Source organism: Chrysemys picta, chromosome 3, assembly GCF_011386835.1.
Source record: "Chrysemys picta bellii isolate R12L10 chromosome 3, ASM1138683v2, whole genome shotgun sequence".
NCBI classification, from domain to species: Eukaryota; Metazoa; Chordata; order Testudines; family Emydidae; genus Chrysemys; species Chrysemys picta.
In genome coordinates, this window is record NC_088793.1 from 176,511,325 (window position 1) to 176,524,151 (window position 12,827).

Here is a 12,827-nt window from a genome sequence, read left to right on the forward strand (position 1 = left end):
TCAAGCATGTAACTATTGAGCAATAAATACTTCTGTTTTCTCCTTTGAACTAATCTGCAGAAGAACAAGGGGAAAAAAGCATGTGTTGAACTTAAATCCTGTCCCACATTGTTACTGTGGCTTTCCTTGAGGAGGATAAGTAGTAGTAGTTGGTGATCCCTCGGAGTTCGAGGATGATAGTCTTCCAGGAAATGATAGCAGTTATTGCTGGTGGATCCGCAGGTGGCTAATAAGACCAATTTGGGAGCCACAGATCTTATCACAGTTGGAGCAGATGTTTTCCGGTAGAAGGGGCAGATTTGGATTGTTGAGGCAGGCTGCAGCATGTTCTTTCTTCCTTTCCTGTTTCTCTGTTTCCTGTTGTCTTCGTTGAGTCTCGGAATGCTGGGATCCTTGCAACGTGGTCCTTCTCCATTGTAGTTGGTCGAGGGCTTGGGTTTCCCATAAGTTTATGTCCATGTTGCACTTCTTCATGTTTGCTTTGAGGGTGTCTTTGAAGTACTTTCTTTTCCCTCCCCTCATTTGTTAGTCTTGACTCAGTTGTGAGAACATGACCTGCTTTGGGAGTCGATTGTCTGGCATTCGAAGAACTTGACCAGCCCAGCGGATTTGGTGGCAGATGATTATAGTTCTGATGTTGGAGGTCTTGGCTTAGTACAGAAAGCTGATTTTAGTCCGTCGATCATCCCACTTAATTCATAAGCTCTTGTGGAGGCACGGTTGATGGTATCATTCAACAGCCTGGAGGTGTCTACTGAACATGACCCAGGTTTCAGCACTGTACAGCAAAGTGAGGATAACAATGGCCTGGTACACAAGAACCTTGGTTTGGCTCTTGATGTCACAATCTTCGAAGATATATTTTCTCAAGTGTCTGAACCAGTGGACTCCCTATTCGACGTGCTGGCTGCAGCGGCCCCGGCAAGGGTGGCACTGCCCATACACGACGAGGTGGTCAAAATTGTAAAAGCCCTGTAGCAGACCCCTTCATCCCTGCCCCCTATTTCTCAGAGGGAAGAGTGCAAGTATTACGTCCCTGTAAAAGGGTTTGAGTACTTCGAGTTCCCTCCCCCAGGTCACTAGTAGTTGCAGATGCCAATGAGCACAACAGGCAGGGGCAAACCAGCTCGACCCCCAAGAATAAAGATACGAAATGACTTGATCTGTAACGCAGGAAAATTTACTCTACAGCCAGCCTTCAGCTTTGCATCGCAAATCATCAGGCCCTGCTCAGCAGGTATCACTTTAATGTATGGAAATCCATGGCCAAGTTTGCTGACTCACTCCTGCAGGATGCTAAGCAGGAGCTCAATGCCGTACTAGATGAGGGTAGGGCAATTACAAGGCTGGCTCAGATGCAGCAGGTTCTGCAGCCAGGGCAGTGGCATTGGCGGTGTCAATGAGGTGGGCATCATGGTTGCAGTCGTCTGGCTTGTCGGTGGAAGTTCAACAGTCCAGCTGGGACCTCCTGTTCGACAGCGTGGCCCTGTTTGCTGAACAAACGGACAGCAGATTACATGGCCTGAAAGATCCCAGGGCCACTCTTCGCTCACTGGGACTGTACATCCCATCCCACGCTAGGAAGAGATTTAAGACTAAGCAAACGCAGAAGTTCACAAGGCAGGCCAGAGTGGAACTCTACCACAGGAAGAGCTGGGGATATAGGTGTCGCCAACGCCAACCGCCAGTAGTGCGGGCTCATTCAGGCTCGAGCCGTGCCCCTCCTAGTAATGGGCAATCATTTTGAGGGGATGCTTGAGGGCTGACCTCCCAGCCTGCAATCAGGATCTGTCTCACCCTTTATTTTCCTACCATTTGTTGCCTTAACTCCCTGTTTGGACCGCCATAACTATAGACTTTTGAGTCCTCAATATGGTGGCAGTGGATTATACCTTCCAATTTCTCTATCCCTCCTTCTCAGGGACCCTTCTCACGAGCAATTGCTCACGCAGGAGGTGCAAGCCCTCCTGCATCTGGGGGACATAGAGGAAGTTCCTGTGGAACAAAGAGGGAAAGGATTTTACTCCTGGTATTTTCTCATTCCAAAGGCCAAAGGGGTTCTGTGCCCCATCCTAGACCTGCGAGACCTCAACAAATACCTCACGAAGTTGAAGTTCCTCACAGTCTCCCTGGCCTCCATCATTCCCTCCTTGGTTCCTGGAGACTGGTATGCTGCCCTCAATCTGAAGGACGCTTACTTTCATAATTAGATATTTCCCAGCCACAGGAGATTTCTACAGTTTGGGGTTGCTCAGATATACTACCAATTATGATGCTCCTGTTCGGCCTACCCACAGTGCCAAGAGTGCTTATAAAGTGCATGGCGGTAGTCATAGCCTACCTCAGGCATCGGGGTATCCGGATCTTTTCCTACCTCAACAACTGGCTCCCAAAAGGGCCACTCTAAAGGGCAGGTGCAGCGCAGTGTTGAGGTGTTGCAAGCCACTTGTCAAGCTTTGGGCCTGTTCATAAATGAACAAAAATCGACATTGGTCCCTGTTCAGAGGATAGAGTTCATAGGAGCGGTCTTCAACGCCACCCAGGCCAGAGCATTTTTACCATAAGCCAGGTTCAGGGCAATGTCAGTACTGATTACCCAAATCACTGCACACCCGCTCGCCTCAGCTCGGGTCTGCCTCAGAGTCCTACGTCACATGGCTGCATGTACCTACATCGTCCAGCACACAAGACTGTGGATAAGATCTCTTCAGATGTGGCTATTGTTGGTCTATTCCCCAGACAGGCTCCTCACGATCCCTCCTTGGGTACTCACCTCCCTCCAATGGTGGTCCAACCCAGATCCAGTGATGGAAGGTGTTCTGTTGCAACTTCATGGCCCACAGTATCTCTGGTGTCGGCTGCGTCCGACCTCAGATGGTATGGTCAGGCGTTCTGATGTATGCCTTCCCACCAATTCCACTGATCAGCGGGGTCCTTTTCAAGATCAAGAGGGACAAGGTGCGAGTCATTACGATCTCCCCAGCCTGGCCTCTCCAGCAATGGTTCGGCACGCTCATAGACTTGGCAGTAGCAGCTCCGTGGGCTCTTCCCAACCGCCCAGACCTGCTCTCTCAGGATCACGGATGGCTGCTGCACACGAACCTTGCTTCTCTCCACCTTACAGTGTGGATACTGGGTGGCTGAACTCTGAGGAGCAGGCCTGCTTCAGTCAGGTCCAATAGGTTCTTCTGGAAAGCAGAAAGTCCTCCACTATGGCTACCTACCTCTCAAAGTGGAAGCGCTTCTCTCGCTGGAGTCGGAACAGAATATCTCTCTGATCAGCGCATCTCTGCAATCCATCCTGGATTACCTCCTGCATTTAAAGCACCAGGGCCTTGCCTTTTGATCGATCAAGGTGCACTTGGTGGCCATAGCAGTCTTCCACACTCACATCCAGGGTAGATCGGTATTCTCACATGAGATGACGATCAGGTTTCTGAAGGGCCTCAAGGGGCTGTTTCCTCTGGTCTGGGATCTGGTTCCCCAATGGGATCTCAACCTGGTCCTCTCCAGGCTCACCGGTCCTCCTTTCAAGCTTCTGGCCTCTTGTTCTCTCTCAAACCTGTTGTGGAAGGTAGCATTCATTATAGCTATTACCTCAGCGAGGCGAGTCTCCGAGATTAAAGGTTTTACGTCGAAGCTCCCATACACTGAGTTTTACAAGGATAAACTCCAACTGTGTCCCCATCCTGCCTTCCTGCCAAAGGTGGTGTCACACTTCCATGTCAACCAGGACATCTTCCTCCCATTTTTCTGTCCGAAGCCCCACGTGTCCAATGAGGAAAGGCATCTACACACCCTAGAGGTCAAGCGTGCCCTGACTTTCTACCTTGAGTGTACTAAGCCCTTTTGCAGATCGACTCAACTTTTTATTGCAGCGGCTGACAGAATGAAGGACCTCCCAGTGTCGTCTGAGAGGATTTTGTCCTAGATCATGACCTGCATCCGTACCTGTTACGAATTGGTATGGGTGGTGCCTCCACCAATAGTAACTGTGCACTCCACGAGGGCTCAGGCATCGTCGTCTGCTTTTCTGGCTCATGACCCCATCCAGGATATCTGTGGGGCTGTGACGTGGTCGTCGGTACACGCCTTCATGACATATTACACCATCACCCAGCAAGCCTGGGATAACGGTGGATTTGGCAGAGCTGTGTTGCAATTCACACATCCATGAACTCCTACCCACCTCTGAAGGTACTGCTTGGGAGTCATCTACAATGGAATCGACTTGAGCAAGCACTTGAAGAAGAAAAAACAGTTGTTCTTCAAGATTTGTTGCTCATGTCCATTCCACGACCCACCCTCCTTCTCTGTGCAAGACTCCTGACAGCATCACTCTCAGGATTGTCGGAACACTCAAGTCGCTTCACCACATCCAGGTTGCGATCCACAGGGGCAGGAAGGATTTACTATGGTGTAATTGAAGCATGAATGAGAGGTTGGATTTTCCTTGCCACGTAATCCCAGGGGTGCTTAATTTCCTACTTAAACTGGTTTTATACTGTTGCCTTCAACTGAGTTAGGTCAGTGTAACAGAATAGATTTTCCGGCCTTATGTATGTAACGCTGTAGGGAAAGGAAGATAGTTACAACTTGACTCTGAAGAATTTCTGCTTCTTGCTATTCTGAAGAAGATCAAGCATAGAAGTTCATAGTCTGGTGTGTTGTCTGCTGAGGTCCCAAGTCTTGTATTTATAAGAGGGTGGGAAGAGGAATTTGTGATCCAGTTACTCTTTCCCCTCTGCGACTGTTATGATCCAGTGAAAGTCTGTTTCAGCCAAATACTTGAGAAGTTTCCCAAACCAGTCTAGCTTTGTCCCCTGAAAGGCTGTCAGTAGAACTGTTCCAAAATTTTAGTTGAAATTTTAAAATTTCAACAACAAAAAAGCCTTTTTTTGCATCAGTATTTTGAAAAATACATTTTTTAACCAGCTGAAATTTTCAAAATTTGAAATTCGGATTAAAATTTCCATCAAGTTTTCTATGAAGGGAGAGAAAAGGGAGTGAGTGTAACCCCCCCCCTCCTTTTTTTAAACCAGTCCAAATAAGGGTATGTTGCTACAGAAGGCTGACAGGATACTGTTATGACTTAAGCACTCAAATTTCCCCCCTCCTACTCCTGCATCAAAGCTGCCTAAAAAAAAATGTGAGGAGAAGGTCTGTCTTGTCAGAGCCATTGCATCTTGTTTGAATACATGCAAATATTTAATTTCCGAAGATCAGCACTAAATTCTTATTAAGAAAATACTGGCAATCTGTGATTGACATGACTGAGTTCCTTGTGCTGTATATAAGTATGGTTTAGATTTGTATAATGCTCACAAGAAGTGTTGGTATTATCTAGACTAGTTACCCTGAAATTGAGTCATGGGAATTATGTAGGGCACAGGGCTAAGAGGAGAACAGCATAAGATTTGAGTTAAAAGGGAAGATGGAATGGAAGACCATAAGCACTCAGGTTAGTATCAAAAGAAATAAAAAACCCTAGTCACAGATCTATTTTTGTTTATCCTTCCATTTAGTTTGAACTGAATTAGCTCATGATCACTCGAACCAAGGTTGTCCCCTACAACCATTTCTTCTATGAGGTCCTCCCTACTTACCAAAACCAAATCTAAAATGGCATCTCCTCTTGTTGGTTCAGCAACTACTCGGTGAAGGAATCCATCAGCTATCACATCCAGGAAAATCTGAGCCCTATTATTATTACTAGCACTTGTTCTCCAGTCTATATCTGGGAAGTTAGTCTCCCATGATCACACAATTCCCATTAGTATTTACTTCATTCAAATATTAAAGAGGTCTCTATCCATATCCAAATCAGATCCTGGTGGTCTATAGCACACCCCAAGCACTATCCCAGGGGAGGCTCTAGTAGCTTTCTTCCCCAATGTGATTTTTGCCCATACAGACTCTGTCTTATCCATTCTGTCACTTCTTATTTCTTTACAGTCTACCTCATGATTGATATACAATGCTACTCCACCACCTTTGCCTTTATTTCTGTCTTTCCTAAACAGCACATACCCTTCAATACCTGTACTCCAGTCATGACTACTATTCTACCATGTTTCTGTTATCCCTATAATAGCTGGTTTCACTTCCTGCATCAGTAACTCTAGTTCCTCCATTTTGTTATCTAGGCTCCTCGCATTGGTGTACAAACAGCTTCATTTTTGCTGTTTGGCTTCGCTCACATTCTTTGCTCGATTAGGCATAGACATTCTACCGCCAGTATCCCCTATTAGACTGGTATCTACACTACCCTTTCTCCATATGTCCATTCTCATACCCACGGTTGTATCCTTTCTTACTTCGTTTTCTTCCCTTTCAGTGTTAAAATCCGGCGTGGAGATTACCTGGACATCTTCCAACCATCTCCCCCAAATTCCTAGTTTAAAGCTCTATTAATCAGTTGTGCCAGTTAAAGTGGCAATGCTTATTAAGTGTGGATGAGCTCCTAGATTCAACACCTCTGCCCATTCAGCTGAGGTCTGAAGGGTCACAGTTTGCATCCACTTCCCACAACACCCCCACAATGACCCACCAGCAAAACCTGGGGAGACCAGACTTGACATGACTGACCTTTCTCAGTTTTTTTAAAAAGTAGGAAAAACTCCATCTTTCAAGCTTTCTTTTATACACTATAAAGAGCAAAAAAGGTTATAAGGCCAATTCTTCTACAGTCTTTTTGCAGGTCACCTTTAACAGTCACTTAGCCAAACCCTTGCATTCCCTGTGCACTCAAAACTCGCTCCGTCCCTGCCCCATGTGCTCCTTTTGTGTGAGTTTGTTCTTCTTATTTAATTGGATATGTTTATTTACACTAAGAATGACTTTCTCTCCTGTGTTTCTGTTGAGGGTTAACAGCACACACAGCAAGGTCATCAAAGTGCAGAAAGGTGTGAGGAAAAGAAGACTCTTTCCTAGTAGTGTAGGGTGCTTTGAGCTTCCTTGCAATGTGTGAAGTTGAAGTCTTGCTGGCTACTGGAAGTGTAATCTCAGGTATAGTTTTCCAACCAAATGGGATTGTGGTTTGATCCAGGGTGGCAATTCCTATGTTAGTAAATAGTCAAAGGAAGCAATATACATACAAGCACGTATTTCAGTGCAATCATGTACAATATCTGTGCTGTCTTGTCTGAGCCAAAAGTCTGCACTTCACATATTTTCATTAAAATAATAAATGTAGAAGTATATAGAAAAGCATAATTTATGTAAATTTCACACTACTGTAAACAATGGGCCATCTGTCCCAAGCTCAGGACTCCCTTGACAAATTTATAAACCACAAGTTAAATGGACTCCAGCAATTCCCCAAAGACAGTGCTACCCCAGCAGTGCTACATGAACACCAGTTTGATAATCCTTACTAAAAAAATCACCACCAATCCTGACCCCTCTCCAGTAAGTCTTCAACCCCTCTCAACCCCCTATAGGCCAATGAGAAGACATGGTCCTTGTGGTGTGTCTGGTAGGTTAACAAAATCGGGTTGTTGTGATCTGGAAGGAAGCAAGTTCCAAAGGCTTTTGGCTCTGAGGGCAAACCACCCTTTCCCATCTCTGGTGTGGCTAGGTGACTGCACGTTGGGGAACTTTACCTGTGGTGTCTTCTTGACTTTTCAACTATGGCAGTATGCCACAAAAAGAGTCCCTTATAGTCCAAGGCCATTTAGGAGTTTATAGATTAAAATCAGCACTTTAAAATCTACCCAGAAACCTATAATCAGCCAGGGCAGGTCCTAGACCACTGCTTTAATATGTCCATGAAAAGAAATGTCATTTAATAAGCAGGCTGCTGAATTGTGCACATCATTTTCCAGATGGAATGAATACATAGCCTCATAGAGAGTGTATTGCAGTATCTAATCTGGCGTTGACAAAGACATGGATGATAATTACATCCTGAAGAAATGGTTGCAGTCTATTGCCCCTGCAGGGAGTTGATAAAAAGCTGACCTGGCTGTAGCTGTCACCTGCTTCTCTGACAATGATTGGGAGTCTGAGCAGATAAGAATGTCCATTACAAGGTTCAAGAAGAGCAATAACCGTGAAAATAACTAATCATGCCCGTTAGAAAAAGGGTGGCCAAGTGGGTCAAGCATGCAAGACTGGGAGCCAGCGGTCCTGATTGACTCTGCAGCCTTGGGCAAGTCACTTAATCTCTTAGCTACTTCTCTCCTTTTAGGAAAAATAACAACTTCAGGGGGTTGTTTGAAGCTTTAAACTCCACTCACCTCCCCACCTTTGAGACCGTCAAATAAAAAGTACCATAGGATTATAAAAGACTGTTGGTCCAGAAATAACAACAGATGAAACTCTTGTGAACTCCTCCGGAAAAAGAATCTTATGCTTTCAAAATGTGCCAGTGAGCTTTATGAGTGACCCAAATAACCAGTGCTTTGGGAGTGTTTTGGTGGAGAACCTCTGCTTGAATAAGCTGCTTCTTTGTTTGCAGAAGAGGCATGCTAAATATGAATGGATGTTGCAGTGAATGTTCAAAAGTAATGGACACCAAATGTCTGTTTTTGTCTGTTTTTCCATTCTGTTCCATTTAGTGCCAAAAGCACTATACTCAGCTGCTTGGAAAAGGAATGTCAAGATTGATGACAAACATTGCTTAGAGCAGGGGTCAGCAACCTTTCAGAAGTGGTATGCCAAGTCTTCATTTATTCGCTGTAATTTAAGATTTTGTGTGCCAGGAATACATTTTACACTTACAGGGGCTGGTGGATGGAACTCCAGACTGTCAGCGGGCTGAGTGGGGCCGGTAGCCAGGACCCCAAGCTGGCAGTGGGCTGAGCCGCTCAGCCCACTGCCGGTCTGGGGTCCTGGCCACCGGCCCCACTCAGCCCGCTGCCGGCCTGTGGTCCTGGCCACTGGCCCCACTCAGCCCGCTGCCAGCCCAGTGTTTCATCCATCCAGGCTGGCAGTGGCCTGAGTGGGGCCGGCGGCTGGGACCCCGGGCCGGCGACCGGGACCCCAGGCCGGCAGCAGCGTGCCACTGTAAATCAGCTCGTGTGCTGCAGGTTGCCGACCCCTGGCCTAGAGTGTGTGAGTTATTTTTTGCCAGAATTCTGAATGGTTTGTTCCAGACAGCACTAGAACTAATCTCAATCTTTGATTTATCTTGCTGAAGATCAGGCAGTTTATTTTCAGAGACAGTATGATCGAGTAAATTAATTTTGGTGCTGAACTCCTGGGTTCTAATTTTAACTCTGAAGCTGAATCATTTTGAGACCTTTCTGTCCGTTTTCCACATCTGTACAATGTTGGTAATGCTAATGTTCCTCTAAAGAGGATTAGTTAGTTTTGTAGAGTTTTAATGTAAAGTGCTAAATAGTATTCTGCTGACTTTTGTATACTTATGTATAAAGACTAATAAAAATTGACAAAGAACAAGTCTCAAAAATACTCTTGTTTAATGTTCACTGATTTCCCCGAGCCAAGTTTATAAATTGGGCTGCAGAGCGTACACTGGAAACACATTCTTCTAAGCAAAGACATGGTGTACCCAAATTTACTGGCATAGCGTGACATCTGCAGTTCTTTGCCCTAGATGTAGATTCATAGAGTAACATATTTCAGGAATGGGGAGCACAGTCTGCAAAACTGAGGCCTTGTCTTCACTTACCGGCTGGTCCGGCGGCACGCCATCGATGTTCTGGGATCGATTCCGGAAGTGCTCACAGTCGGCGCCGGTACTCCAGCTCGCCGAGAGGAGTACGCGGCATCGACGGGGGGAGACTTCCTGCCGCGTCTGGACCGCGGTAAGTTCGGACTAAGGTACTTCGAATTCAGCTACGTTATTAACGTAGCTGAATTTGCGTACCTTAGTCCGATTTGGGGACTTAGTGGGGACCAGGCCTGAAAGTGTTCCATCTTGATCAGGTGTTAGGTGCTGCCCATCACACTGAATTCCTTTTAATTCTGTTCAACACAGCCATTATTCCGGAACATCCAGGCTTCATGCTCTGTGTACTTCAGTGTTCCTTAGCGCCATCATTGGATTGATAGACAGTTCTGGCACACCTAGGTTCCAGGATTTTAGGAGTAGTGTTAATTGTGAGTTGATTGGTGTGTGAAGGATAGGAATTGGTATTCTGCCATTTAACTTTATTTGTTGCATCCACAATCCCATTGTTTCCTATCTACCATGGCCACTGAAGCTTTAACTTTTGCCACCAGTATGAGTGTGACAGGAGATGTTGGTACCAGTGTTAGTGAGTGGATGGACAGAGCTTTTGTATATGTATGTATTTTCCAAGATGCTCCGGCTTTAAGGAGAACCACTGTGCTATTGACTAGTTAGCGCAAAGAGAGGAAACTGAAATAAAATACCATCTTTGCTCACCCTCCTCCTTAGCTGGTGTCGCTTAGTATCTGGGCCCACATGTCTACTCAGCCTTTCTACTTTGCAGTCCACACGCACAGCTGGGATGGGTTGAGGTGTAGGTTGGATGGGCATCTACCTGGGGTACAGTATTTGAGGGGGCTTCCATGAGTGAGAGACCTGTAATTCCACTGCAGGAAGAATTTATCAGGTTAGATGATACTCTCTCATCCCCAGTACTTCAGAAACCTCTCCCTCTAGAGCATGCACTCACTGCCGAAGCTGGATTATGTTAATTTCCTGCCTTAGCCAGGGGACAGGGGGAAAAGGAGCTGGGGAGTGTGAGATTAGAGAGGGATCTAGGGAAGGAAAGAGGGGATCCATAAAGGAGAGAAAGGAAATGGATGGAAGCCCTATTTTTAATCTGGAGGATGAGAAGGAACACCAGAAAAGGTGTGTAGTCAGTTACTAGCCATAAGGTCAGCCCTGTCCTCTAATATAAAATGATAATTTGCTGGGTTGTGAGTTTCCCGGTTTTCTTTAAACCCTGTCCTGAAGGAAATAGTCTTTGCTAGGAAAAAGGTTTTGTTTGGAGGGTATTTTGAAATGAGAGAGCTGACTTGAGTCAGGTATTTCGTTGTAAAATCCATGTGGAGACAAGGCACCCGGTAGTTTTATCTCAGTGTAATCAGATGAGGTAAACACTTCGGGGTGGAGAAGTCTAGTATTTACCGTGATCAGCTGCACTGAAATAAAACTACTCTATGCCTTGTCCTCACTAGGATTTTACAATGAGATATCTCTCTCCTTGTGAGAACCACACATTTTTCCATGGTGAGGACAAACCCAGAAAGACAACAGCAAACTAGCCGGCACAGACGCTGGATGTGATTTCAGTATCATTTTATTTTTTAGATTGATCCGAACTAAAAATATCTGAAGTGCCCAAAGTTCACCTCCACCAGTGATAGCAGCAGGGTGGGGTTTAGCATAGAAAGGGCTCTCAGTGGCTGCTGTGCTTTAAACAGTGTGTCCTCTATGTGACGTTACACCCCATATGCTTTATGGGAATATGCTTATGGATATGGCATAACTGAGATATATTTTATGCAAGATAGGTTAGGTTCACTCCCTCTGGGGCACCTGGCATTGGCCACTGTCAGCAGACTGGGCTGGATGGACCTTTGGTCTTACCCAGTATGGCCGTTCTTATGTAAGATGGTTCTTTTAAGGTATTATTAGAAAGGTTATGATTTACTGAATGTTATCTAATTTGTATGCATGTATCCTTTCTGTATCTAAAGTTAGGAATATTGTTTATGTAACAATTATAACTGTGTGTGTGTGTATTTGGGGAGACACCCACCAGACAACAGGCCATCAGCCTTGATGGGCCATTAGGAAGAAACAATAAGATTTGAAGATACTAATCTCTCTCCTTCCTGAGAGGCATCTTGGAACATAGCTGTGACACTACTAGGCCAGATGGTCCTGTCACCTGGTACTAAACACTATTTTGGACATCTAGTAATTTTCCACTAAAAGGAGGGAGAGGTCAAGACTGGGAAACAAAAGATTCCCGTCTTATGTAAATCTTATTTAAGGCTGGAGAGTAAGGCAAACAGGACTCTTCTCCAGTGCCTTCCTGCCCAAGAAGACTGCTGAAAGTACCTGAAGAGACAAAGGAACTGAGCTGAGGGAAAGGCAAGGGCTGAGTCCAGACTAAGGGCTTGTCTACACTGGCACTTTACAGCGTTGCAACTTTCTCACTCAGAGGTGTGAAAGAACACCCCCCTGAGCGCTGCAAGTTTCAGCATCGTAAAGTGACAGTGTAGACAGTGCACCAGTGCTGGGAGCTATTCCGCTCATGGAGGTGGGTTTTTTTTATAGCGCTCGTGCTGCAACTACACAGCCATGCTAATGTTGATGTTGCTAGTGAAGACACGCCCTAGGACAGGAGACGAGTTTGTAAAGAGAAATAACTGGAACTGTAAGCTACAGAAACTCTACACTTGCCTGAAACAACATTTAGGTGAGATATTATTTCTTGAAACCAGTCTCTTTAAGATCTTAAGCTTAGTTTGCGTGTTTTGTTTTATTTGTTTGGTAATCTGCTTTATTCTGTTCGCTATCCGTTATAATCACTTAAAATCTACCTTTTGTAGTTAATAAACTGTTTTTTGTTTATTATTAAACCCAGTTTGTGCAATTTGTAATTGGGGGGTGGGGGGAGAGAAGTTGTGCATATCTTCCTCCACATTAAGGGAGGGGGCGAATTTATGAGGTTATGTTGTATAGGTTTCTCCACAGCGCAACACAATAATATTTTGGGTGTACTTTCCAGGGGAGCTGCACTTGAGTGTTGGGCAATTTCCTAGCTGAGTCTTCTCATAGAGAGCTGTTTGCAGACTCTGTGTGATTCTACAGCTGGTGCGTCCTTACCTGTGTGTGTGTGCTGCCAGAGGCCAGAGAGCCTAATTCAGCAAAACAG

The 12,827-nt window shown here is 45.5% G+C and overlaps 1 protein-coding gene across 5 annotated transcripts in view; it reads left to right on the forward strand.

Moving 5' to 3' along the window:
• The window catches only part of TTC7A (tetratricopeptide repeat domain 7A), a 280,895-nt gene that overhangs the window by 21,720 nt on the left and 246,348 nt on the right, over positions 1-12,827 (forward strand). The window contains exon 1 of one of the 5 annotated variants that reach the window (XM_065589570.1): positions 12,184-12,368. The exons of the other annotated variants lie outside the window; for them this stretch is intronic. Within the exon in view, the coding sequence (XP_065445642.1) occupies positions 12,251-12,368 (118 nt within the window). The 5' untranslated portion in view covers positions 12,184-12,250. Of the gene's footprint in view, positions 1-12,183; positions 12,369-12,827 lie in introns of those variants that run through there. 5 annotated transcript variants of the gene reach the window in all.